This window comes from Mirounga angustirostris, unplaced genomic scaffold, assembly GCF_029215605.1.
Source record: "Mirounga angustirostris isolate CCGP_5_RB_7025 unplaced genomic scaffold, mMirAng1.0.hap1 SCAF_4, whole genome shotgun sequence".
Classification (NCBI taxonomy): Eukaryota; Metazoa; Chordata; class Mammalia; order Carnivora; family Phocidae; genus Mirounga; species Mirounga angustirostris.
Window position 1 is genome coordinate 59,218,562 of NW_026991712.1, and position 27,467 is coordinate 59,246,028.

General features: G+C 42.0%; 3 protein-coding genes and 1 pseudogene across 19 annotated transcripts in view; 2 read left to right on the forward strand and 2 right to left on the reverse strand.

Annotated features, from left to right (window-relative positions):
• The window catches only part of RDH10 (retinol dehydrogenase 10), a 33,539-nt gene extending 31,797 nt beyond the window's left edge, over positions 1 to 1,742 (reverse strand). For 3 of the 5 annotated variants that reach the window (XR_010410638.1, XM_045896392.3, XM_045896391.3), the window contains exon 1: positions 681 to 1,740. Coding sequence is in view for 3 of the 5 variants with exons in the window: in XM_045896392.3 (XP_045752348.1) it covers positions 681 to 969 (289 nt within the window). In the remaining 2 variants the exon portion in view is untranslated. Of the gene's footprint in view, positions 1 to 680 lie in introns of all 5 variants that reach the window. The other 2 variants (XR_010410640.1, XM_064588200.1) reach the window with 1 other exon arrangement.
• Positions 1,743 to 2,525: 783 nt separating this feature from the next.
• RPL7 (ribosomal protein L7) lies at positions 2,526 to 6,706 on the forward strand. Its single transcript, XM_045896393.3, has 7 exons — positions 2,526 to 2,676; positions 3,457 to 3,565; positions 3,875 to 4,041; positions 5,308 to 5,445; positions 5,566 to 5,675; positions 5,951 to 6,160; positions 6,651 to 6,706. The coding sequence occupies exons 1-6, from the start codon at positions 2,663 to 2,665 to the stop codon at positions 6,157 to 6,159; spliced, it is 747 nt and encodes a 248-aa protein (XP_045752349.1). The 5' UTR covers positions 2,526 to 2,662; the 3' UTR covers position 6,160; positions 6,651 to 6,706.
• Positions 6,707 to 6,854: 148 nt separating this feature from the next.
• Positions 6,855 to 27,467, forward strand: part of CUNH8orf89 (chromosome unknown C8orf89 homolog) — a 29,602-nt gene continuing 8,989 nt past the window's right edge. For 8 of the 12 annotated variants that reach the window (XR_010410642.1, XM_064588201.1, XM_064588203.1 and 5 more), the window contains exons 1-2: positions 15,638 to 16,368; positions 26,457 to 26,626. Coding sequence is in view for 11 of the 12 variants with exons in the window: in XM_064588201.1 (XP_064444271.1) it covers positions 16,310 to 16,368; positions 26,457 to 26,626 (229 nt within the window). In the remaining variant the exon portion in view is untranslated. Of the gene's footprint in view, positions 12,511 to 15,637; positions 16,369 to 22,028; positions 22,159 to 26,456; positions 26,627 to 27,467 lie in introns of those variants that run through there. The other 4 variants (XM_064588207.1, XM_064588202.1, XM_064588205.1 and 1 more) reach the window with 4 other exon arrangements.
• Positions 21,373 to 22,095, reverse strand: LOC123858983 (peptidyl-prolyl cis-trans isomerase A-like; annotated as a pseudogene). The gene has a single exon (XR_006794327.2). The product of XR_006794327.2 is annotated as a peptidyl-prolyl cis-trans isomerase A-like (transcript).

A 27,467-nucleotide genomic window follows, 5' to 3' on the forward strand; every position in this document is an offset into this window, starting at 1 on the left:
TTATGGCTGGTTATGGTCTCCGCTTTGGCTTTAAAAAAAAAATCTCAGATTCAGATTATTCAATAAATACACAGCGAGGCAGATTTCCTGAGGTTATCAAAAACATGAAATAAGTTTACAGTGAGGCTTAAATCTTCCAAGCGCTTTGAAAGAGGTAGGACATCTTTCAATCAGGCTGAGTATATAACTAGAGCACTTACTTGTCTCTGGTGAAACAATGTTAATTATTTTCTTGTGGCTAAAGTTATAGTGAAATCATCAATGCTGCCCGAGCCTCAGCGGTTCAGACCACAGTAACATAGATACAGGCATCAGTGGAGTGTGAGAACAACTTCCCAGACACTTCAGTTCCCCACCGCAAACGGGAGTGAGGCATTTCTTTAGGATTCAAACCTGTGCTAGCAAGTTCCCTCTGCCTTCCCTATCCTCAAAGCGTTTAGGAAACCCGACATTCGTCCCCAGAGAGACAGGACCTCCGTAAAGACGGTTCACCCCACCTTCCCGTGTTCTAAAACAGAGGTGACCGTGTTCCTTTCTCACGGGGCAAATTCCACTCGCAGGAGACGAGGGGGTGGTTCTCTTCCTCGAGAGCGGGGCTGACCCGGGCAGTGGGGTTTCGGGCCCTCCCGGGGTCGGCTCGGGGGTGGGGAGAGGCTTGATCCCGCGCAGGTCCGAGTTACCTTGCAGCGCCGCGGCGTCGGCCGCCTCCAGGTCGCGGTAGATGTGGCGCACCATGCCCGCGGTCTCCTCGTTGCTCTGAGTGTTGATGTCCCAGAGCACCAGCAGCGCCCGGCGCCGGGCGAACTCGAGCGCGAAGAGGCGGCCCAGGCCGCTGCCGGCGCCCGTGATGAGGCACACCTGGCCCGCCACGCTCTTCTCCTTGGGCCGCACCAGCCAGCGCGCCGCGGCCAGCACGAACGCCCAGAGCACTTTGAAAGTGACCACGAAGAACTCGACCACGATGTTCATCGCGACGCCCGGAACCCCGCGCGAGTCCAGCGTCCGCGCCCACCCCGCTCAGGGCAGCCCGGCTCCCGGCCCCCCGGGCGTCTGTCAGAGCCGCCGAGACCAGAGGGCTGCGCCCCGCGCCCTCCCTCGAGGTGCCCTCCGGGCTGGAGTGCGCGGCGCCGCTCCCTGCTTGCGCGGGGCCACTCCCGCCCGGGCTCGGCGCGGTGGCCCCGGGCTGTGCCCGCCGCGGCAGCCGCCCGGCTCGGCGCCTCCTGCCGGCGGCCGCCCGCCCGTCCCGCCGGTCGGTCGGTCGGTCCCGCTGCAGCGGCGGTGACAGCCGCGAGTTAGGCGGCGCGCGCTGCCCTCATGGCCAAGCCGCCGCCGCCCGAGCGTCCCCGGAGCCGGCGCGGCGGCTCCCTCTCACCCCGGGGGAGGGGCGCGCAGCGGAGACCGCACGGGCCCGCCGGCCGCCGCGGGAGTTGTCAACTTGACCCAAGTTGCGAAAGGGTGGGAGAGTGGGGTGCGGGGCAGCGGGAGCGCCAGGAAGGGGCGACTCCTCGCTCGGTGCAGTCGAGCGCTGCCCAACGGCTTGCAGCTGCCCCCGCGGTCTCGTGTCCCCTGCCCTGCACTCCCCACGGCTGTCACTTGGGCACTGGGCTCCGCAGCGCAGCGCCGCTTGCAAGTCGGAGCGCTCCCGGCCGCCTCTGAGCGGGCTCCACGCTCCGCGCTATATAACCCTCGACCGGGAAGAGCCGGCGGCGGCATCGGCCCTCCCTCCGCTCGGCCCTCCCCGCCCCCGGGCGCACCCCGCCCCCGGCCCAGCCCCCAGCCCGCCGTCCGCCGAACCGCGGCGGGGCAGCCCCTCTCACATGGCCGCGGCCGCAGCCTCCAGCCCTTGTCGCACCTCCCTTCACAGCTTACGCCCTTGCCGTGGGGTGTCCCGGCCTCCGCCTGCCAGGCCTGGCGGTCGGCAGTGTCCGGGCCATCCTCCTCCTGCCGTCGAGTCCTCGCTAGTCCCTATGTCGCCACTTTCGTTGAGCTTGGGACTCTGGACGGCCCCTTCTGCGATCAGGCGCTGAGGAAGACAGCCCTGCAGGCTGGAGGAGCCAAGAGAAGGACCTCGGCAGCGCGGCAGTAGGGTGCCGGTTTATGGCTAGGGCTGGCAGAGAGCCGAGAAGGCCGTCAAAAGCCGGGTCTTGGCAGCAACTTAGAATCGCAGCTAGCTCTCTGGAACGTGGGCCGAAAGGCTCTCATTTTTCCTGGCTGAAATCACCACCGCTGGGTGCCCACAGTCCCAGTCAAGCGTTGCCCTCCCTCCTGGCTGGCAATGAAAGTGCTGCATGCCGGGATTTGTAGTTCGCGCTGGTGCGGCGTGTCATTTGCGTACATTACTGGGTGGAATTCGAGGAGTACCCAGTCAACGCAGCCTAGGGACTAGGACCCCGAGTAGTCAAGGTGTCAGCACTCTTTGCTCTTGTGCTATTGATTAAAGAGTCTATTCAATGCATGCATTTTCTCATACAAATTTTACCCGAAACTTGATCGTAAGGGGCAGAATCCGGCAGTACTTAATTTTGCGTCTGCAAGACGAGTTCTCAGTTCCGAGTTCTTTTCTGGCTTATCCTGGGACACCTATGAATTATGGGGCTTCGCTCTTGTCGTCTTTAAGTGGACCGCGCGCATGCGCTGACTTCCTCTTTTTCCGGCTGGAACCATGGAGGGTGCTGAGTAAGTTGCTCTTCGTCCGCTTGAGAATCTTTCTCCATCCGCGAAACCAGAGATCTTTTGTCTCACTTTCCCTCGATCCGGCGGTAGCCTGTATCTTTACCCATTTGTTTGTGTGTTTGTGACGCTCTGTGACACTAGTGGGGGCGCCAGGCTAAGGTGGGATGCAGGCGGCCTTGGGGGGGGGGAGGTTTTGGAGATGAACCCGGAACGAGGTGTGAGAGCCGAATGTGTGCGGGACCGGTGGGTATTCCTGTCTTTCAAGAGAGGCGCAGAACGTCTCAGTTGGGTTCAACCTTAGTTGGTATTTGGTCCAGTCGTCCCTGTCGTCAGGCCTTTGCTTTTAGCATGTGGAACTTCAGACCTGAATCAGGGTGGTAGTTGGGAGGTGTTTTAAAATTTCTTTTCCTGAGAATTCTAAGCCCCCTTACACTCAGCCTCGTTAAGAGTCTAGACATAGTGTCTTGCAGCCGTTTCTGAGTCTGTACGTTTTGTTAACTTTGCTGTAGGTGTTTTAATTATCGGAGGCCGGGGCTGATCGTGCATTAGATGTGAACTTATTGTGGTCTCCGACTGCTATTTAAGTGAAGGGGTCAGTATTAAAAGGCGAGGATTCCTGGCATAGAAACTCCCTAAAATCTGCTAGAGCAGCTAAAGATACAAACTTTTAGAGCCAGTGACAGTAGTAGTGCTAAATGACAAAGCGTGCTCAGTACAGATTAGGAGTAATGTGGTGTTGTGTGCTTTTTGAACTATTAATAAAGTTCTGTTCATTGATGCCAGAGAGAAGAAAAAGAAGGTTCCTGCTGTGCCAGAAACCCTTAAGAAGAAGCGAAGGAATTTCGCAGAGTTGAAGATCAAGCGTCTGAGGAAAAAGTTTGCTCAGAAGATGGTAAGTAAACTTTTGAGGTACTTTCCATGTAAAGGCCTTGTGGTTGGATTGAAAACAGGTGTTCTTTCTCAGCAAGACTTGTTAACTTCACCCACTGTACCAGTGAGCTTGGTTATTAGCTCTTAAAAGTGATATTAAATGAAGGTAGTATCTGCACTTTGAAATATTAATGCATGCTGTGGCCAGGAAAAAGTTTCAAGGGAACATTTTTTAATAGAATTGGTGTTGCAATAAATAAGCTAAAAAACTGGAATTGCTGATTGGGTTTGGGAGCTAAAAATCAGATGAATAACTGGTATTGGTTTTCAGCTTCGAAAGGCAAGAAGGAAGCTTATCTATGAAAAAGCTAAGCATTACCACAAGGAATATAGGCAGATGTACAGAACTGAGATTCGAATGGCAAGGATGGCAAGAAAAGCTGGCAACTTCTATGTACCTGCGGAACCCAAATTGGCATTTGTCATTAGGATCAGAGGGTAAGTTCAGTTTTAACTGCACTCTGGTTTTGAAGGGAAAGCTACATGGTCTCAGCAAGACTTCACATTACTTCTAAAGGCTTTGGTTTTGAAGCGCTGGAATAAAGATATTTTGGGTATAGCTTGAACATGGACGGTGGTGTCTTAATGGTTTAGTTGCAAGGTCTGTGCCTAAAGCTCCTATCCATTCTCTAATTGAGCATTTGAATTTTAATTCAGTGTCCTGGAGATTAACTTCAAAAGAAGATGACATGTAGGCTCATAAGTGCTCTTACAAAGATGAATACAAAACGAGGAAGTGGTAAAAGGATCAGGGGATAAGACAGCAAGTTGTCAGTGTACAGAACATGGGTGTAGCTATGGTCAAAGCAAGAGCAGCTGAACCAAGCCAGAAACCCACAGAAATTGTATCTTTAAGCTAATAGAAATAGGTTCCAACGTTGAATTGTTACTCGGAATATCTGTTAGACAAGGTATTCACACAGACCACAGTACATTGAAATTGGTCCCTAGGAAAGAACTCCTTATAGAAAATGTGCCATATTGTGATGCACCAACTCAGAAGCAATGAGTTTTCTAGGATAAAATCAAGTCTTTGTAGTTTTTAATCTTAAATAAATTAAATCTAATCTTAAACCTTAAAAGTTTTGGAAGTGCAAATATTTCAGAACCAGCCTATTGAAAATGAATGAGTTAGGGCGCCTGGGTGGCTCAGTTGGTTAAGCGACTGCCTTCGGCTCAGGTCATGATCCCAGAGTCCTGGGATCGAGTCCCACATCGGGCTCCCGGCTCAGCGGGGAGCCTGCTTCTCCCTCTGACCCTATCCCCTCTCATGCTGTTTCTCTCTCTCTCTCTCTCTCTCAAATAAATAAAAAAAAAAAAATTAAAAAAAAAATGAATGAGTTAAAGTATCACTTCATAATTAAATTTCACACTGAAAGGACATTGCTGAAAACTGCAGAACATAGTTAAATATTTCTAGACAGCATTAGATAAGACATGTCATTTGCTTTGAAAATCAAACTTTATAAAATAAATGCTCAGGAGATCAAAAAAGGGGGGGTTGTAAGTTTTAAATGTCAGAGTAGCTAACTAAAGGAAAAATGCCAGTGGTCATTGTAACAGGAGATGATTTCTATTTATTTAGGTGAGACTTGGGTGGTTTTAGGTGGGACTTGTGTTGTCCAAAATTCATAATTGTTAGTTTCCTATTCTTAATAAAAATTCTGATAGCTAAGTAAATTTTGTCTTTTTTTCCCACTGCAGTATCAATGGTGTGAGCCCAAAGGTTCGAAAGGTGTTGCAGCTTCTTCGCCTTCGCCAGATCTTCAATGGCACCTTTGTTAAGCTCAACAAGGCTTCAGTTAACATGCTAAGGATTGTGGAACCTTATATAGCATGGGGGTAAGTCTGTCCTTTCCTAAGAGTTCCTTTTGAACTGGCTGTTAGCAAGATGGATTTTAGGTGTTCTGATGGTGATAACCCTATTCTTTGGTCATTCATGTCTGGTTTTTCCTATTTCAGGTACCCAAACCTGAAGTCGGTGAATGAATTGATCTACAAGCGTGGTTATGGCAAAATCAACAAGAAGCGAATTGCCCTGACAGATAACACATTGATTGCCCGATCTCTTGGTAGGTTCTGCCTATTTTAGGAGAAATTTGATATTAGACAAAGTTGACATTTTCTGGCATCTTGTGGCCTTATATTCATTCTATTACGAATTTTCCCATGGAAAATGTAAGTTATGATTTCATGGCTCAAGCCTCATCTTTGTAAAGACAGCCATGAATTTCCCTCTTTGTTGCTTTACTCTTGATTTAAAGTCTCATGGCCTGTAATTGTCCTTGCTGAATATCCTAAAATCTGTAAAAACAGTTAACGATTTTAATGATCTTAAAATGTTCAGGTAAATATGGCATCATCTGCATGGAGGATCTGATTCACGAGATCTATACTGTTGGAAAACGTTTCAAAGAAGCAAACAACTTTTTATGGCCCTTCAAATTATCTTCTCCACGAGGGGGAATGAAGAAAAAGACCACCCATTTTGTAGAAGGTGGAGATGCTGGTAACAGGGAAGACCAGATCAATAGGCTTATTAGAAGGATGAACTAAGGTGAGCGGCTAAGGCTTGATAGAATTTTACTTCATAATAAGAGTAAAAGTGGTGGTAATCTTTAAATATTGATAAGGGGTTGGGTTCTAATATTTTTTGGCGGGGGAGCCAGTCATCTGATTACAGCTGGTTTGATTACTCCTTTTGAGGGCGTTTATGGAGGAAAGAAAACCTGTGGGTTTTTTTCTTTTTCTTTTTTGTTTTAAGATTTTATTTATTTATTTATTTATTTGAGAGAGAGAAACAGCATGAGGGGGAGAGGGTCAGAGGGAGAAGCAGGCTCCCTGCTGAGCCGGGAGCCCGATGTGGGACTCGATCCCAGGACTCTGGGATCATGACCTGAGCTGAAAGCGGTCGCTTAACCAACTGAGTCACCTGGGCGCCCTGTGATTTTTTTCCTTAAGAATGGAAACTGAAGCACTTTCTTAAAATTTCTTGATTTATGTTAATTGTAATCTATTAAGGTGGTTTTTTTTTTTTCCCTTTTCAGGTATCTACCATGATTATTTTTGTAATCTGGTCAGTTAATAAATGGCTACTCTCAAATGGAAATGTGTTGTTGTCTTGGTGACTTTTTGCTAGCCTGACTCTGCTGTCCCTTAACTATTAAAGCAAATCTTGGTGTGTGATAAAAGTCATCAGCCTTTGCGTGCAAAACTAGGGTCTAGTTTGTATCTTGGTGGAAAACATTCCTTGGGTTTATTAAAGACTCTTCTGTACAAAGAATATGTCTTTAATTTTTCACTTTTGAATTGTGCCACTGAGTTAGCCAAGATGGGTCTGTTCTAAGAAAACCTATTTCATAGGCCTTTGTGCATGATTTACAAATAGAAATACTGTTGCTGAAATTCTATCCTGTGAGGCTTTGGCTTTTCTATAAAGTACTGTGTGAACATGTTTTCCTTGCATTTCCATTTTTGGTTTTTTGTTTTGCATCTTCTGTGCTTATTTAGGTGAGATTTTAATTATTCCATTATACATTGTGTATGTTATAAAGGAGGAAATGAAACTGGTGCCCATAGATGCAAGTTGTTTTGTAGCACCTATAGCAGTAGTGAGCAAAACATGAAACGTTTTGTAATTTTATAAATAACATTCCTATGTGTTGTATGTATCTCACTTAGATTAGTGAACTGATAGTTTTCAGGGTAGAACATAATACGAAGTATATATAAAAAGTTTTTGTAGTCCTCATTGATTGTGCCAGCGGTGTGATGCGGTATGAAACAGGTGCCCTGTTAATTCTTTTGACACTTGGACCAGAATCATTACAGTTAATATTTGAAAGCTGCTAGACAGATATGTTTAATAATTTTTTAAAATTCTCTAGTCTTAGAAACTATCTCTCTGGTTTAGTGAGTTTATGGTCAATGAATTCTGGAAATACAGAAGGTTCTTTATATAAAGTCAGTGTTACATGTTACACACTGAGTGTGCCAGTGTTTTGCAAGAAACTTGTTTTTAGTAAACGCCCACTCTCAGTAATTAGTGGTACATTTGTTTATAGCCCACGAATGGACACATTACCCAAAGAAGCAAAGCTTTTGAAGCTGGTGAGGGATAGGAACATCTTTGGGAATACGTAGGATAAACAGTGTATTGACAATACATGTCCTCTGTGGACGTGTTTGTTTTCAGTCTGGGAAATTCAGTTCTCCATATAAATTACTTTCCGAGTGGGGCCAGGGGCCCAGAGGATGGGGAAACAAATGGGTGAGAGTTTGGGGGTAGGGAGGAGTTGCAGACATTTAATATTGCCATAGAAAAGTCTAAAGCGCTTGCTTCAGAGTAAAGGAACCTAGGCAGTTTCAAAGAGTGGGAATAGAGGAAGGCATGTCAGAGTGATAATTTCTGCTGTTAGATTCTAGGGAATAAAGTAGGGTAATTGGTCTGCCTTCACAGGATTGTGAGGACTAAAAGGGTGTGAAAAGGTTTTGTGAACTGTTAGAACCTACTGAAGTGCAGGTTAACACCTTGTTTAGAAAACCCACCTCCTAAAAGATGGTGTCACCTATAAGGTACTGTCCCCTAGAAGGCTAACCAACCTTTGAAAGTCTGGGCCCCACCCAACTGGTTCTACAAAAATTCACCTCATGTAAATTTACATTTGTGCCCTTCAGTGTTCCAGCATTATAAGATCTTACACTAGCTACCCTGGTTTTCTTTTTCTTTTTTTTTTTTTAAGATTTTATTTATTTATTTGAGAGAGAATGACATAGAGATAGCATGAGAGGGGGGAGGGTCAGAGGGAGAAGCAGACTCCCCGCTGAGCAGGGACCCTGATGTGGGACTCGATCCCGGGACTCCAGGATCATGACCTGAGCCGAAGGCAGTCGCTTAACCAACTGAGCCACCCAGGCAGCCACTACCCCGGTTTTCAAGTCATGAAGCTTAGTTACTGCATTCACTGATCTTTAGCAGGTGTTACCTCATATTGCTTATCTTTGGAAGTTCCTTTACCATAGGCTGGATTGAGTGCTGACTCTGGAGCCAAAATGGGTTCGTATCCAGCCTTCACTTAATAGCTTGGGCCAGTGAATCTTTATCAGTAAAATGGGGGAGATTGTCATGCCTAATCTAGGATTTTGATGAAGATGTTAGGTGTTTAGAGCAGTTCTGGCTCAAAGTACAAGTAAATACTATTTACTACATATTGTAACTTGAGCACCTAGCAGGGTCGTACAAAGGAAAAGAGCCTATGCTTTCATGTGTCGGTCTAATTGGTAAGCTAGACATAACACAAATAGTGTGAGATAAGTGCTACAGGGATGTCTAGGATGTGTCAGCTTTTTGGGGTGTCTGGAAACCACCTGTAGGGGAAGACTGACAACATTCTGCCCCCACTGCTTTCCTTTATAGATCGGTATCGAACCAGGCAAAACATTGCTTTCATATGGTTGTCTCCCTTTGCTTGGGTAAAACTTTTTAAGGCCAACCTTTTAATCCTTTCAACCTAGTATTTTATATGGAGTAGGCAATAGATTTTTGTTTCCTATTGCTGTTTTAACAAATTACAAACTTGAGTGACTTAAAACACAGATTTATTGTCTTTAACAATTTCAGAGGTAAGGAGTCCTAAATTGGTTTCCCTGAGCTAAGTCAGGGTGTCATCAGGCCTGCCTTCCTGCTCTCTGAAGGCTCTACAGGAGAATCCTTTTTTTTTTTTTTTTTCCAGTTTCTGCAAACCACTTGTATTTCTTGGCTTATAGCCCCTTCTTCCATCTTTGAAGTCTTAAGGACCCTTGTGATCAAATTGAGCCACCCAGATAATCCAGGATAATCTCTCCATCTCAAATTCCTTAATTTAAGTACATCAGCAAAGTTCCTACCTAGTAGTCCCTACTGTAGGCAGCATATTCCAGGAATAATGGCAGGGAAATGTTAGGGAGGGCCATTCTTTGATCTTTAATTTATAGTTCCCAGCTATATTTGTTCTTGTTTCTCAAAAATGACAAGCTTCTAATGTAGGGTCTTGGCCCTTGTAATCTTGTGTCTGAAACACAAGGCCCTCGGGTCTGTGTATTTCACTTCTTAATTCTGGAAAAATGTCTTTTCTGACACATCTCTTAATATAACCCTGTATTTTTCACAGCATCTCTTACTTCTGGAAATACTTTTTCCATTTGTTCTTGTTGCTTTTCACAGCCACTCCTCAAGGTTTTGAGAATATGTACTGAAACTGCTATAAGGTTTGAGTGTTTGTCTTCTCTGTTCTAGCCCTAGAATAATGCGTGGTGCATTGCAGTCCTTATGTTTTTGATTGAGTGAATCAAGCCTCTTAAGAGCAATAGGAATTTAAATTTTTGATTTTCCAGTTGTTGGCACATTGTCCTTGGTGAATGGTGAGAGGAGTTGGCAGCACTGTGGTGGGTTCATGGAGACTGTATGTATGTATGTGTGTATACACACATATTACTGTAAAAGACTCAAAGATGAGTTTTATTGTGTAGGAATCTATTATGTGAAAATAGAACAGCATGTTAGGGGAATATAGGAGATGGTTCATGCTGTGCAGATTGGGAAATTTCACAAAGGAGGTAGAATTTGGACAACTGGTGATAGAACAGCTAGAGTCAAGAGTTGGGAGGCAGTGTCAGTGGCAGCTGTGATAGCTCAGGATATGATAGACTCAAAAGCAGACCATTTAATAATAAACATTTGATCACGCATTGACTGCTAGTGTACACTTAATCTACATAGTCCTTGGTTGGTTCTCCACTTTGAGAGCAATCCCAGAACCGATTGACTGGGGGGATGGGTCCCAGGCCTTTCTTTAAATTCTCCATGTCATTTTTAATGTGCAGCCTATTCTATTAGGTAAGTATACCACTATCTCCATTTTTTAGATGAGGGGTTAACTTTCCGTCCCCCAGGATCACACAAGTGGTGGGGCAAGTATTAGGTTCCAGATCTAATTTGAGTTTTCTTAACCAGAGAAGCTAGGAAATGTGAGTGTGGAGCTTGATGAAAACAGAAAGTGTGTTTGAGAGCAGCTTCAGTTTTGTCGGACCTGAAACCATCGTTCCTAGGGCTAAACTTGCAGCCCTATTTGGGGTCATGAAATGGAAGCAGAGGGTTTAGAACATAATTTGGCAAAAGTATAGATGCTAAGGTCCTACCGCACAAGTCAGGGTGCTAGGCTTATTTACTGGGGAGGGGACACGCACCTAACCTTTCACCAAAGAACCTAGACAAAGGAGACAGAACGTGGAATTCGGGCGGGCATGGTGAGGGAACTCGGGGATGACTATGTCACTTAACCTAAGATTGGGATAGGCAGGTATTGCTGGGCTGTTTGAAAGTTCCAGACTCATCAGTACTCTGGAGAACCTGGTTAGTTTGAATCTTAAAAATGCAATCCAGGGAATTGAACGTCAACCCTGTCTAACTGCCCACTACCCACCCTACAGGCGCATGGCGCAACTTTCGTGCCCCACTGAACTTGTGCCACGTCTGACTCCCGGACACCCAACCTCATTTCAGCACCCCCCCCGCCCCCCCCGTAGCAGTGACCCCAAAGGCGGTGGCACCTATACTAGTTGTCGAGTGAGTCCTAAGCGGCCTTCTAGCCGCCCAGGCGCCTTCCTGGCGCGGCACCCTAACCGTCGGTCCCTGCCGTGGGAAGACTGCGGCAGGTGACCGCGCGCGGAAGGCGGTCCGGAAGCTCCGGAAGCTCCCGGCGCCTGGCAACGCGCGCGCGTCGGGCGGGCAGGGCTGCAGCCACCGGAGCCGGTCGCCGGGCCGGGCGGGGCTGAGCGGCGGGCGTGCCGCGCTCTCGAGCGTCGCCGGGCTGCTGGCAGCCGAGCATGTTCGCCCCGAGAGCGGCGCCCGTACGAGCGCCAGGCCGCCCTCCCTGCCCTGCCCTGCCGCCGCGGCCAGCCCCGCGCCCCGGCCAGGCTGGGCCGGGGGCTCGGCTCGGCTGCGGGCCGCCCCTGGCTCCCGCGCTGTCCGCTGCCCCCGTTGACCCCGCTGCCGGAGCCTCAGACCTGGGCACCACCGCCACGGTCCAGGCACTCGAAGAAGCCCCTCTCCTCCGAGGTGGAGCTGCGGGGACAGTGAGTGCGGGTGGTCTCCGGAGGACCCCCGGCCTAGCGGGAGCGGGGTGGGGGGGTAGGGTGGGGCGGAGGCCAGGGGACCTTGCAGGGGCAGGGCTGAAGGGGAGGTGGGGCCGAGAGATCAGCTGGTCAGGCCCCCTTCCAGGCAGGGGGAACTAGCCCAGTGAGGCACATGGGTCACTCCAAGGATTCTCTTGACCCTGAGGGGAGCTGCCGGGCGGGGTCGGGTGAAGCAGAGAGATGGGAACGAGTCCCGGACTCGAGGACCTGCCTGCCGGATCTGTATGTTTCCGCACTCCTCAAGCTGGGTCAGGCTAGCACGCGCGTCCCTGCGTCAAGTGGACACGCCCTTACAGGGTCTCCCTCCAACCTGCCCAGGGTTTAAACTGAAGCGGGGTGTGGGCTAGGTGTTTCCCCTCTACCTTTGACTGCCACTGTACTTGCACCCAGCCATGTGGAGCAGGACTTGGGACACTGACCGTGTTAATTAGCTCTGGCTCCGTTTTCACAGCCAATTTAGCTTTGTGCCATTTCTGATTTACCTATAGTTTGTGTGTTTATTACTTTTTTCATGAGGGGTTACAAATACTAGAAAAGATTTGTGTAATACAGGTAGTCTGTTCTATTGTATGGGTCATTCTACCCCTACAGCTTTTGGGGTGCCATAGACATGAAAACTGGAGCCTCTGTCTAGAGAAATGCAACTTTGCAACCATTTTCAGGGTATTGTACTCTCTGAAGCACAAGAATCCCTGCTCTTCCATCTTCATTGGCTTTTTATCTACATTGCTAATGGTGAGTTTAAATCCTCTGTTACAGAGATGTTTCTTCAAAAATACTTTTGACATTTCTTTTTTTACATTTTTAAAATTACATTATAACACATTAGTAGTTCTCATTCAAACAGAAGAATATAGAGTTAGAAGTGAAAGCCCTCTCTTTACCTTTTTCTCCTTTCTTTCTAAATCTTCTTAGAGTTTATTTAGTGTTTATCCTTTTACTCTTTTTTCATTTTTTTAATCATCATTGGAATCATGTGGATTCTTTTGAGAAATTGTCTTTTTCACTTAAAAGGATGTGACAAATAACTTCATATCAGTTTACTTAGGTCTGCATTGATATGGTAGATGTATCATGCAGATGTATGACCATATGGTATGGATGTATTGTAATTTATGTAACCATTCCTCATTAAGATTGGTTCCAGTTTTTCCTTATTGCAAACAATGCAACAATGAACATTCTTATACATGGGAACAGTTCTATAAAATGAATTCCTTGAAGCAGAATTGCGGGGTCAGGTGTATGTATGTGAAAAATATTTGATAGAATCTTGTGTTCTGAAAAGTCTTTACTGATTTACATTTCCATCAACAGGCTGTGTTGAGAAAAATCTGTCTTTATTATTATTTAAAACAGCTTCCACTCACTGAGTATTTATTACATGTCCAGCACCATGCTGAATATTTTACATGCATTTTGAAATTGAATCCTCACTAACCCTGTGAGAATCGGAGGCACTGTTATTTTCTTCATGACCCTATGGTTATGCAGCTATTGAAGGGCAGAATCAAGATTAGAATCCAGGCTCATTTTACTCCGATGAATAAAATGTGTTCTTTGTTGGGTGGGAATTCCTGGTCAGTAATTGACTGGGAATTGTATTTCATTGGGTTCTTTGAGGATTAAATGAGATTGTGCTTTTGGTGTTGCTGTGTTATTAGTAGTTTCTTCCACTACCAACTTCTATAGAATTGGACACGGTCCAGTGCTTCCCGTAATTCTGGTTCCTCTGTATTCTCTGCCTCTCCAGTCACCTCTCAGCCTCTTCTTTATCTTCCTGCTTTGTGGACATTTTAAGGAAATCTGGCTTTCTTCTCCCTCTCAAGTCTTCTTTGGCAACTTTAATCCAGTCTCTGGCCTTAATTCTCACTAGTGAATAGATGACTCTTAAAATTTCTTCTCCCAAACGAAGCTACGGTCCTCAATTCCTACAGCTTAGATCCAGGTTCTATAGCTCCACCTGGATGTCCTCCATTCATTTTATCTAAAACCGAGCTTTTTGTTTCTCTCCACCCCCAGACTAGCAATTTCCCTTTGAATGTAATTCATCATTCTCTTAGTCACCCTAGTTCGCAGTCTCAGGCATCTTTGACTCTTTTTTCTTTGCTGAACCTCCTAAATTCAATCAACTGTTGGATTCTGACTGCTGCTACTCTAATTTAAGCACTCTGGACTATTAGTATTGTAGTGGCTTCTTAACTTGGTTCCAATCTCTGCCAGATTAATCTTCCTAAAGCATACCTGTGAATGTGCCACACCTCGGTTCCAAACCCGTGTCAGTGTCTTCCCGTTGCTCGAAGAAGTAAGTGCAAACCACTTTGGCTAGCATTCAGATTTGTCTGTGATCTCGCCCCAAACTGTCATTTCGTTATCTCTCACAGCGCCCTTATCTGAAGCCCGCTCCATTCTCCGTGGCAACTTTCACATCTGTATCTTTTCCTGGAATGCCTATACCCGCATTTCTGCCTGTCTAAATTCTATTCGTTATTTTCTGGCTTCTTCCAAGGCTTTTTTGAACTTCCCTGTGAAAATAACATCTGCCTTCTTTTAACTCCCCTGATGTGAGACATCGCTCCCTCCTTGGGCTGTAAGGTCGCACTTTGCCTTATATTACAGTTGTGTGAGTGGCTGCTCTTTTTCCTTTTGCATTGGAAATTCTGTAAAGGCAGAATCTCTGTTTAGTTCTTGACATCTTCATCTAAATCTCTGTTTAGTTCTTCAGATATGAAGATTTGCACATAGTACATGCTTAGTGAATGTATTTGAGTAAGTGAGTTAATAATCACCCTTGGGAATAAAAAATTGCATCTATTAGTCTGTTCCTAGCTGTAATGACAAATGGACCTCAACATCTTAGTGACTTAACATGTAACAGTTTCTTTCTTGCTCACATAACAATTCCAAAGCAGATAGTCCTGGTCAGCAGGGAGCTTTCTCCCAATTGGTTGTAGGACCAGGCTCTACCATTCATTAACACTTCCCTATTATCTTACTGTAGCAAGGAGAAGATCGGAAAAAGCAGACTTGCTTCTTAAAGGCGTTACACATTACACTCACTCACGTTCCAATCACGGGGAGGTAGGCATTTCTTAGGAACACTGTATTCTCTGGAGGAGCAAGAATTTTAGTAAACATTTAGCCTACTGACCGTCACAGTCAATTTCTACTTGTGAAAACCCATGGGACTTGGCTTGAACATCCGTCGCTGAAAAACAAAAGCAAAACTCCTACTTCCCCCATCTGGCTAGGTTAGCAAACCCTCTGTTATACACAGAATTAAAACATACCTTTATCACTAATATTTATCATAATGAACTCTAATTATTTGTTTACTTTGTTCCCCCCCAACATACTGTACGCTTTTGCATCTTCATCATTTTTGTATTTCAGCTCCTAGCACAATGATCTGCATTATGGATAAATAAATAACTAGCTTTCTCAATGAATCCACAACCTGTCTTTCTGTTCACTTGATAACTATTTTGCTTTAAACAAAGCTAAAAATAAAGATAATCTTACCAACTGCTCTTTGATGTTTGGGTTATTTTCAGCCTTTTTTCTTTTCTATTATAAAAAAATACAGGATTTGACATCCCTGAAGATAAATAATTGTATGTATCAATGATTATTCCATTGGGATAAATTCCTGGAAGTGGACCTGCTGGGTCAAAAGTATATAAAATTATTAGGACATATATATTGCCAAATTGCTTTCTGGACATATGATACTGATATATACACTGAAACCTTATTATGAGAGTGCCTATTTTCCTTGAACCTCATCTTACATTGTCTAGTATTAAAGAAAAATCCTTGCCATTTTGATTGGCAAAATCATAGCTCATTATATTATTTTGCTTTTATTTGAGAACTAGTGAGGATGAACTTTTATTGGTCATTTGTATTTTTTTTCTGGAATGAATTATCTGTCCTTTAATAAATACATTTTTCTATAGGGTTCATTCTCTTTTTTATTTTTAAGTATCTTTATATGTAAAAGGAATTAAAAGCATCAGTTTTTTATGTCCTCATTTGAAAAGTTATGGGAACTTCTGGATGGTGTGGCAGAAGAAGCTGACATGGATGGGACTCCATTCTACTTTGGTATATTTCATATGCCGGATAAAATATAATAAGATAATTTATGGAAATGTGGCTGAGCTAGGGACCAAGAGAAGGAAATCCCCAGGTGCCAGAAATGAAGGAACATTCACATAGGAAGCCACTGTTGAGCATCTGCCGAAAGCTGGAAGTCACAAAGGCGTACTGTTTCCAGTTACTATGACTGCATCACAAATTTCTCCAAAACTTAGTCGTGGCAAACAACCATTTATTGTGCTCTGTGGGTCAGGAATTCGGACAGTGCACAGCAAGGACAGCTTGGCTCTGCTTCATGATGTCTGGGGCCTTGGATGGAAGAATCACAAGCTTGGGGCTGGAATCACCTGCAGGCTCATTCATTCCCATGTCTGGTGGTTGATGCTGGCTGTGGACTGAGACCTTAGCTGTGGATGTCAGCTGGATCCTTTGTATGGGGTGGCTTCTTCCTGTCACCCGGCTTCCTCACAAAATGGTGGCTGGATTTCATAGGTGAGTATCCCAAGAGAGAGCCAATTGTATCGCCTTTTATGCCCTAGCCTTGGAAATCACACAGTGTCACTTCTAAGGCACTTTATTTACTCAGGAAGTTAGTTTCAGGGAGAGGGAACACAGACCTCACTTCTTGAAGGAGTGTCAATATCACATTGAAGGAAGAACGTGTAGGAATGGATATGTATTAGTGCATCCTTCTTTGAAAAATACAACCTGCTACAGACACTGAGGTGATAATAGAAAAATATGCCCCCATTGGCCTGAGGAGACTGCAAGGAAGCTTGCCATCCACTTGGACTATGGCAGGAAAAGGGTTAGCTGTTAAACCCGGCACATAGACTCTGCACAGCTTCATACACATACAGCTCAAGTCTGGGGTCTGAATTCACATGACTGCATGCTTTGGGGACCACCATCCAAGAAACTGACATACCAACTGCTCTGGCACCTCCAAAACCCAGGGCCAAGCGGAGACCAATAGAAAAGTCCGTATAGCAAAGTTTCCAGAGCTCAGGGAGTACTGGACTCCCATAGGTAGCAATCTCTCTGAAGATGAGCTCACAGTCAAAGTGTACAAATTATATGAGGAAATGAACACAAAGAAGGAGACTTGGCAGATGCAGTGAGTGGGGGATGAGTACCACAAAACTGAATAGAACATCATGGGAAAATATTTAAATTTGTACTATGCAAGGAGATGAAGGGTATGGAAAGCAAAAGGCAAGAACAGGTCAGTATGAAGAAAAACAGGAGAGTTCTAGGGGTGCACCTTTCCCCCGAAAGGAAAAGAGGAAGAGAGGAAAAGGCATTGAGTCAAGCTGTACCTCTCGTACCTAGCCATTAGCTGATTCTTGGCCTAGGGTAATAATCATGATGATTATAATAATAGCAGCCATCATTTGTCTCTGTGTGTAAAGCTACCTTACTGCAGTCTGAACTGAAGATTCTTGTTTGAGAATTAAAGCAGCATACTAGGCATTTAGCTAGATGTTTGTCTTAAATCACCTTCAAACTTCATAATAACTCTGTAAGACAGAGCTTATTAGTTCCCTAGGTAGGGAGACTGAGGCACAGAAAGGTTAACAAGAAAATAAATATTTTGTCCCACCCAGGAACGGGTGACAGGAAAGGGGAAGTAACAAAGGGCTCTGGGATGTATAGGTGGATGGGATGTATTGTAGGTGCCATTGCTCCTATATTTCTTCATTTCTCAATTCACAGCCTGGGGTTTCTTAACTTAGGGACTGCTTCCATGTAATTCTTCCTGTGAATTGAATATATAAACACAAACTGGCAAATTGGCTGCTTATGAATTTTAGGATATGGGAAGTCCCCTATTGTCCAGATGGGAAATTTGTCTATAGCTTTTAAAATTGTTTTTCCTAATATTTTACATGCTTAGTTTTAATTTTGTTAGAGCTCAATTTTAATACTTCTTTAATCACTTTCCTTTGTCCATTTCTCCTTTCCATTAAGAGAGTTTGATAAATTAATACTCTTGTTGTTCCTTGTTGTATAACATTAGAGGCAAACCATTTAATAACCCTGCTAGACCTTAGTTGTTTAATTAAAAAATTCAGAGATCAGTTCTCTTACAGGCCTATAAACCAGCAATTTCTGTTGTACTCAGGCATGAAAACAACATTAATCTCCTTGGCCATCTCCATCAGAGCTCTTGGGTGACCAGGTGCATTTTCAACGAGCAGTCATATTTTGAAAGGAATCTTTTTCCTGAGCAGTAGGTCTCAACAGTGGGCTTAAAATATTCAGTAAACCATGTTATACACAGGTGTGCTGTCATCCAGGCTTTGTTGTTTCACTTACAGAGCACAGGCAGAGTGGATTTTAGCATAAATCTGAAGGGCTCTAGGATTTGGGGGATGGTCAATGAGCATTGGCTTCCAATGAAAGTCACCAGCTGCATTAGTCCCTGATAACGGAGTCAGCCTGTCCTTTGAAGCTTTGAAGCCAGGCACTGATTTCTCTTCTCACCTCATCTAGTCCTAGATGGCATCTTCTCCCAGTAGAAGACTGTTTCATCTCCACTGAAGATCTGTTGTTTAGTGTAGCCACCCTCGTTAATTACCTTAGCTGGATCTTCTGGAGAACTTAACTGCAGTTTGTATATCAGCACTTGCTGCTTCACCTTGCATTTTCATGTTGCGGTGATGGCTTCTTTCCTTAGCGCTCACGAACCAGCCTCTGCCAGCTTTCGGCTTTTCTTCTGCAGCTTCCTCACCTCCCTCAGCCTTCATAGAATTGAAGAGAGTCAAGGCCTTGCTCTATATTTGGCTTAAGGGACTATTGTGGCTGGTTTGATCTTCTATCCAGACCTCTCAGACTTTCTCCATGTCAGCAATAAGACTATTTCACTTTCTTACCATAAGTGTGTTCACTGGATTAGCACTCTTAATTTCCTTCAGGAACTTCCCCTTGCATTTAAACTTGGCTGTTTGGCACACAAGGACTAGCTTTCAACCTGTCTCAGCTTTTGACTTGCCTTCCTTACTAAGTGTAATCATTTCTAATGAAAGACATGTGACTCTTCACTTGAAAAATTAGAGGCCATTGTAGGGTTATTAATTGGCTTAATTTTGGTATTGTTGTGTCTCAGGGAATAGAGAGGCCCGGGGAGAGGGAGAGGGGTGGAGGAACAGCTGGTCAGTGGAGCAGTGAGAATACACACAACACTTACTGATTAAGTTCGCTATCTTATATGGGCACTCTTCATTGCACATCAAAACAGTTACAGTAGTAACATCACAGACTACTGATCACAGATCACCATGACAAATATGACAAAGAAAAAGTTTGAAATATTGCAAGAATTAGCAAAATGTGACAGATGTGAAATGAACAAATGCTGTCAGAAAAATTGCACTAAGAGACTTGCTCCACGCAGGGTTGCCACAAACCTTCAATTTGTAAAAAAACAAAAAACCCAAAAAAACACACAAAGAAATCCTCAAACCACCCCCCCAAGCCACCAACAACAAAACAATTATCTGTGAAGTGCAATAAAGCAAAGCACAGTAAAACAAGGTATGCCTGTACATATATATATATACATATATATATATATTTAATATATTTCAATTCATTGCAGTTAATGTTTTTATTAATGTTTATAACTCTCATTATTGGTCAGCTTGGAGCCTTTTTAAGTTGATGACTACCATGGTTATAGTCTTCATTGATAGATTACTAGATCTCTGGAATGACAAAATGTTCTAGGCTCATCTTGGACATTTCCTTCGACAGACCTGGAATCAGCTATTTCTGGTTGGTTTTTGTGGTTTTCTTTTTCTTTCTTTCTTTTTTTTTAACTTTAGTTATTAGGTTTAGTAAACAGAGCTAGGAAACACTTTTTTTGGGGGGGGGGTCTTTTTTCTTTTTTAGATGAAAGTCTTATACTTCCAATTCATAGTTAGGACTTCAAAGTCTTTGTTTACTCTTTATTGCTGTGAAATCTGTATCTTTTTCTCTCTCAGTGAAAACTCTGGTTCCATCAATGCCAGTACGAATGTTCATTTACTCAATCAGCTATCTTGAACTATAGATAGTATGTGTTCAGGGCAATGGAGCAGTAGAGTAGAGAAGTAGGTGGGGTCTCTGATAGCTTAGAACCAGACTTGAGATGTCTGGCCAGGCTTTTATTTGAGGGCAAATCTTGTTTAAGCACATATTTTGGATTTTCTGTCCTTTGAAGCCCAAATAATACAGGGAAGTACCAGGGATTTCCAATTTTTAAATGATTAGTATATGGTAAATGCATTTAATACCAAAATCTTACTGAATTTATTATTGTCTTTGATACAGAAGGCTTTTCAGAATATTTTTCTCCCTCAAATATTACCCAGAATATCAATAGTTATTATTATGCTGTAGAATTGTGTAGGTCTCAATTGTTGTATATTATCCTTTTTTTGATTTTAGAAATTGGTTTTAAGAGAGTGAATAAATTTTTATCCCACTTATTTAAGTGGAATTTTAAAAATTACCTCCAACACATATTTTATTTAGGCTATGATGTAGTGTTATGTATTGAATTTTGCCCCCCCCAATTAATACATTGAAGTCCTAACCCCAACCTCAGAATGTGACCTTACTTGGAGATAATCGAGTTAATATGAGGTCATTAGAGTGGACCTTAACCTAATTTGACCAGTGGCAAATTAAGTAAAATACATAATTATTCTTCTGTGTCCATGTTTAGAATAAAAGTAATGGCTATCATGAGGACATATTTATTTCCCATGGGACATAGAAACTATCTTTTTTTTAGGCACAAATGCATATTATCATGGTAATAATTTTTAAAATTTTAATTTTTTTTGTGGCAAGAGCACTTACCATGAGATTTACCCTCTTAACATATGTTTAGGTGTACAATCCAGTATTGTTGTCTATAGGTACAATGTTGAAGAGCAGATCTCTAGAACTTGTCTTGAAACTTTATACTCACTAATTAGCAACTCCCTGTTTCCTCCTCCCTCCAGCCCCTGGAAACCACCATTTTATGCTTCTATGAGTTTGACTGTTTTGGATACCTCATATAAGTGGAATCTTCAGTATTTGTCCTTCTGTGATTGGCTTATTTCACTCAGCATAGTGTCCTCAAGGTGCATCCATGTCATTACATATTTCAGGATTGTGTTCTTTTTCTATAGATGATTAATATCTCACTGTATATCTATACCACATTTTCTTTATTCATTCATCTGTTGATGGACATTTAGATTATTTTCACATCTTGGCCATCATGAAAAGTGCCACAGTGAATATGGGTGTGCTGGTATCTTTTCGAGATTCTGATTTCAGTTCTTTTGGATAAATACCCAGAAGTGGGATTGCTGGATCATATGGTAGTTCTATTTTTACTTTTTTGAGGAACCTCCATACTTTTTTCCATAGTGCTGCACCATTTTGTATTTCCACCAATAGTGTACAAGAGTTCCAGTTTCTCTACCCTCATCAACACTTGTCTTTTTTTTGTGTGTGTGTGGTTTAGGTTTTATTTCATCATCATAAACTGAACTCTGCAATCCAGCTAGACCTGGGGATAAAGAACCTTGGAGCCCGCAGAACTGCAGCAAGAGCACAGAGATTCTGGGGTATTTCGAGCAGGTGGGGGTAGAGGGGCGCTTTCCCGAGCTACAGAAGGAATGGTCTGGTAGTTAAGATAAAACACAAGTCAGATTTATTAGATCTGTCCACAGTCAGCAATGGTGATCTTCTTGCTGGTCTTGCCATTCCTGGACCCAAAGCACTCCAAGGCCTCCACGATGTTCATGCCTTCTTTGACCTTGCCGAAGACCACATGCTTGCCATCCAACCACTCGGTCTTGGCAGTGCAGATGAAGAACTGGGAACCATTCGTGTTGGGTCCAGCATTGGCCAGGGACAGGATGCCAGGACCCATGTGCTTCAGGATGAAATTCTCATCATCAAACTTCTCCCCATAGATGGACTTGCCTCCAGTGCCCTTATGGCATGTGAAGTACCCCCCGCCCCGGCACATAAATCCTGGAATATTCCTGTGAAATCAGGAAACTTTATAACCAAATCCTTTCTCCCCAGTGCTCAGGGCAGGAAGTTCTCTGCTGTCTTTGGAACTTTGTCTGCAAACAGCTCGAAGGAGACGCGGCCCAAGGGCTTGCCGTCCACAGTGATGTCGAAGAACACGGTGGGATTGACCATGGCTGGGCATTGTGGGCAGCTCCAGGGCAGCCGCGTCTGCCCAACACTTGTCTTTTAAAAAAAATTTTATAAGAGCCATCATAACAGGTGTGAGGTGATATCTCACTGTGGTTTTGATTTGCATTGCCCCAATGGTTAATGACATTGAACATCTTTTTAAAAAATTTTTATTTAAATTCTAGTTAAACATATAGTGCAATAATTGGTTTTAGGAGTAGAATTCGGTGATTCATCACTTACATACAACACCCAGTGCTCATTACTTCAAGTGCCCTCCTTAATACCCATCACCCATCTAGCCCACCCCCCACCCACTTCCCTCCATCACCCCAGTTTGTTCTCTATCATTAAGAGTCTCTTATGGGTTGTTTCCCTCTCTCTTTTTACTCTCCCCCCATGTTCATCTATTTCATTTCTTAAATTCCACAGATGAGTGAAATCATATGGTATTTGTCTTTCTTTGACTTATTTCACTTAGCATAATACACTTTAGCTCCATTCACATTGTTACAAATGGCAAGATTTCATTCTTTTTGATATATTATAATATATTCCATTATATATATATATTCTCTCTCTCTATATATATACTCTATCTATCTATCTATCTATCTATCTATCTATCTATCTATCTACATCACATCTTCTTTATCCATTCATCAGTTGATGGACATTTGGGCTCTTTCCATAGTTTGGCTATCGTTGATAATGCTGCTATAAACATCGGGGTGCATGTACCCTTTTGAATCTGTATTTTGTATCTTTTGGGTAAATACCTAGTAGTAAAATTGCTGGAGCATAGGGTAGTTTTATTTTTAACTTTTTGAGGAACCTCCATACTGCTTTCCAAAGTGGCTGCCCCAGTTTGCATTCCCACCAACAGTGCAAGAGGTTTCCCCTTTCTCCACATCCTTGCCAACACCTGTTGTTTCTTTTGTTAATTTTAGCCATTCTGACAGTTGTGAGGTGGCATCTCATCATGGTTTTGGTTTGTATTTCCTGATGATGAGTGATGTTGAGCATCTTTTCAGGTGTCTGTTAGCCATCTGGATGTCTTCTTTGGAAAAGTGCCTATTCATGTCTTCTGCCCATTTCTTACCCAGATTATTTGTTTTTTGGGTGTTGAGTTTGATAAGTTCTTTATAGATTTTGGTTACTAGCCCTTTTTCAGATAAGTCATTTGCAAATATCTTCTCCCATTCCATAAGTTGCCTTTTAGTTTTGTTGATTGTTTCCTTCACTGTGCAAAAGCTTTTTATCTTGATGAAATCCCAATAGTTCATTTTTGCTTTTGTTTTCTTTGCCTCTGGTGGTGTGTCTAGTCAGTTAGAAGTAGACTTACTAGTCTAGTAAGAAGTTGAAGAAAAGTTAATACCTATTCTTCTCAAACTATTCCAAAAAGATAGAAATGGAAGGAAAACTTCCAAACTCCTTCTACAAGGCCAGCATTACTTTGATTCCAAAACCAGACAAAGACCCCACTAAAAAGGAGAACCACAGGCCAATATCCCTGATGAACATGGATGCAAAAATTCTCAAGAATATACTAGCAAATTGAATCCAACAATACATTAAAAGAATTCTTCACCACGACCAAGTGGGATTTATTCCTGGGCTGCAGGGTTGGTTCAGTATTCACAAATCAATCAACATGATACACCACATTAATAAAAGAAAAGGTAAGAACCCTATGATCCTCTCAATACATGCAGAGAAAGCATTTGACAAAATACAGCATCCATTCTTGATAAAAACCCTCAGCAAAGTAGGGATAGATGGAACATTTCTGTATACCAATAATGAAGCAGCAGAAAAAGAAATCAAGGAATCAATCCCATTTGTAATTGCACCAAAAATAATAAGATACCTGGGAATAAACCTAACCAAAGAGGTAAAAGATTTATACTGTAAAAACTATAGAACACTTATGAAAGAAATTGAAGAGGACACAAAGAAATGGAAAAACATTCCATACTCATGGATTGGAAGAACAAACATCGTCAAAATGTCTATACTACCCAAAACAATCTACACATTTAAAGCAATCTCTATCAAAATACCGTGAGCATTTTTCACAGAGCTAGAACAAACAATCCTAAAATTTGTATGGAACCATAAAAGACCCTGAATAGCCAAAGCAACCTTGAAAAAGAAATGCAAAGCTGGAGGCTTCACAATTCTGGACTTCAAGCTAAATTACAAAGCTGTAGTCATCAAGACAATATAGTACTGACACAAAAACAGACGCATAGATCAATGGAACAGAATAGAAAACCCAGAAATGAACCCACAACTATATGGTCAACTAACCTTCAACAAAGCAGGAAAGAATATCCAATGGAAAAGAGACAGTCTCTTCAACAAATGATGTTGGGAAAACTGGAGAGCAACATACAGAAGAATGAAACTGGACCACTTTCTTACACAAAAAGAAATTCAAAATGGATGAAAGACCTAAGTGTGAGACAGGAAACCTCAAAATCCTAGAGGAGAACACAGGCCTCTTTGACCTTGGCCAGAGTATCTTTTCATATACCTGTTGGCCATTTGTATGTCTTCTTTGGAGAAATGTCTATTCAAGTCTTTAAGCCTATTTTTAAACCAGGTTATTACGGTTTGTTTGTTTTGTTTTGTTTTGTTGTTGTTTTGTTTTTTGCTTTGGAGTTATATATTTTGGATATTAACCCCTTATCAGATATATGATTTGCAAATATTTTTCCCAGCCTATAGGTTTCCTTTTCACTCTGTTGATTGTTTTCTTTGCTGTGCAGAAGCTCTTTAGTTTGATGCAGGTCCCACTTGTCTATTTTTGCTTTTGTTTCCTGTGCTGTTGGTATCATATCCATAAAATCATCGCAAGACCAATGTCATGAAGCTTTTCCCCTATGTTTTCTTATAGGAGTTTTAACTTTTAGGTCTTAGGTTTAAGTCTTTAATCCATTTTGAGTTGATTTTTGTGTGTGGTGTAAGATAGGGTTCAGTTTCATTCTTTCACATCTGGATATCTAGTTTTTCCAATGCTATTTGTTAAAGAGACTATCCTTCCCCTATTGTGTTCTCCTTGGCATCCTTGTCAAAGGTCAGTTGACTGTGTATATGTCTATTTATTTCTGGATTCTATTCTTCCAGTTGTTTATGTGTCTGTTTTTATACCATTATCATATTGTTTTGGTTACCTTAGCTTTGTGATGTATTTTGAAATTAGCAAGTTTGTTGCCTTCCAGCTTTGATCTTCTTTGTCAAGATTGTTTTGGCTATCTGGGGTCCTTTGTGAATCCATATGAATTTTTGAAATTTTTTTACTATTTCTGTAAAAAAAAATGCCATTGGGATTTCAGTTGCATTGAGTCTGTAGATCATTTTTGGTAGTATGGTTATTTTGACAAAATTAAGTTTTCTAATTTGTGAACATAGGCTATCTTTCCATTTGTGTCTTCTTTAATTTTTCATTGTGTTTTTCAGTGTATAAGTTTTTCACTGCTTAGTTAAGTTTATTCCTAAGTATTTCATTCTTTCTGATGCTATTGTAAATTGGATTGCTTTCCTAATTTCCCTTTCAGGTAGTTTATTGTTAGTGTATAAAAGTGCAAGTGATTTTTTGGAGTCTGTAGGATTTTCCACATATTTAAGATCATGACATTTGTAAACAGGGACAGTTTTACTGCTGCTTTTCCAGTCTGGACTCCTTTTCTTTCCTAATTGCTCTGGCTAGGACTTATAGTTGAATAGAAGTGGTAAGAGTGGTCATCCTTGCCTTATTCCTTATCTTAAAGGGAAAACTTTTGATTCTTTACCATTGAGTATGACGTTAACTGTGGGATTTACATGCCTTTATTATGTTGAGATAATTTCTCTCTATTCCTAGTTTGCTGAGAGTTTTTATCATGAAAGAGTGTTGAATTTTATCAAATGCTTTTTCTGCATCTATTGAGATGATCATGTGACTTTTTAATCCTTTATTCTGTTAAAGTGGTATATCACATTAATTTTTGTGTGTTGAGCTAACCTTTCATCCCAGAGATAAGTCCCACTTGGTCATTGTGTGCAACGGTAATATATTTGAGAGAATCCTAAACATTTTCTTGTCTCGTGCACCATAACTTGCTGTTGGACTTTAATTTTTTTTTTTATATTCCTAAATATCTGTGACCAGGGATTTGAAAGAACTTATTAAAATATTTAAAAGAAAAAACTCTTACTACCAATTTTAGCTCTATTATTAACGGCCTCTTACTTTAAAATCCCAAGAATATGTATTTACATGTTGTAAGTGAACTTTCCATGTAAGCCTATGTTAGTATTTAATCTATATGATGGAAAACAAATTAGAAAAAATATCTATCTCTGAAATACTTTTTTTTTCATTTTGTGTCCTGAATCTGAAGCAGCATCTCACTTTCATCAGCACTGTTGAAAGAAGAAGAAAAAATGCCAGTCCTCTCTCCTGAAATCAAATTTGCTACTTCTAACGTCACCAGAAATTCCCTTGACAGTTGTTTTCTTTTTGAGAGTAGTTGGAGGAAAGCAGTTTTAGAAACACAAAAGATGAAGAAAGGTAACTTCATTTTTACAATTATTTTACTGAAGAAAATATAGAAATAGTGCCTTAAACAAACACATGTACTTTTTTAAGCAGTCAGGAGACATCTTATAATTTCTGTAACATTTATGGAAGGATAATATCCTAAGTTTATGGAAAATAAAAATGGAAGCAAATTAAAATTAATTTACTTTAATGTAATTCTGTAGCTCATGATGGAAACAAATTTTAAAGAACTACTTCTCTTGGTATCAGTGCAGTGCTATCTCTGTTGGGTCATATTACTTTTCACAAATTGTGTTTGTTTTTAAATACCTCAAGTTGGTTTTTATGTTTTAAGAAAGCCAAATCTTTAACAGCATCTTTTTGTATTCATAATTCTAACCAAAACATTATGTGGAAAGTATCTTATATTCTACCGTTGCTCAATGAAGACTAATCTGAGGACTTTTGACATGTGTATGAATATATTAATAGCTTAATCTCAATTTATATTTCAAATTTCAAATTATAATTGTATCTCTTGTTTATGCTGAATTCTGCCTTCAGCTTTATAAATAGAGATGTAATTCTTGAAAATAGTAAAATCCAAACTCCTCAACCCATTTCATTGCTCCTGGTTTTGAGTGTGTTGCTCTATTTTTTCAACTTTTCACTAGATTCCCATTAAAGATACTCAGAAGACATAAATTTATCTGTCCTTTACCCCCAAATACAATTGCGGAAAAGAGAATTTGTATGTTTTTTGATCAGGAGAAACTTTTTTTTTTTCCAGAAGAAGAAAAATTAAAGGTTGCAAAATAGCATTTGGAGCATTTAATATAACTCCAGTCCCATTAGATACTATTTTTATTGC

Bases quoted from the DNA above. Each gene is read 5' to 3' on its own strand.
- RPL7 (XM_045896393.3), top strand. The intron at 3,566-3,874 runs GTAAGTAAACTT...ATTGGTTTTCAG, and splicing joins AAAAGTTTGCTCAGAAGATG to CTTCGAAAGGCAAGAAGGAA. The intron at 4,042-5,307 runs GTAAGTTCAGTT...TTCCCACTGCAG, and splicing joins TTTGTCATTAGGATCAGAGG to TATCAATGGTGTGAGCCCAA.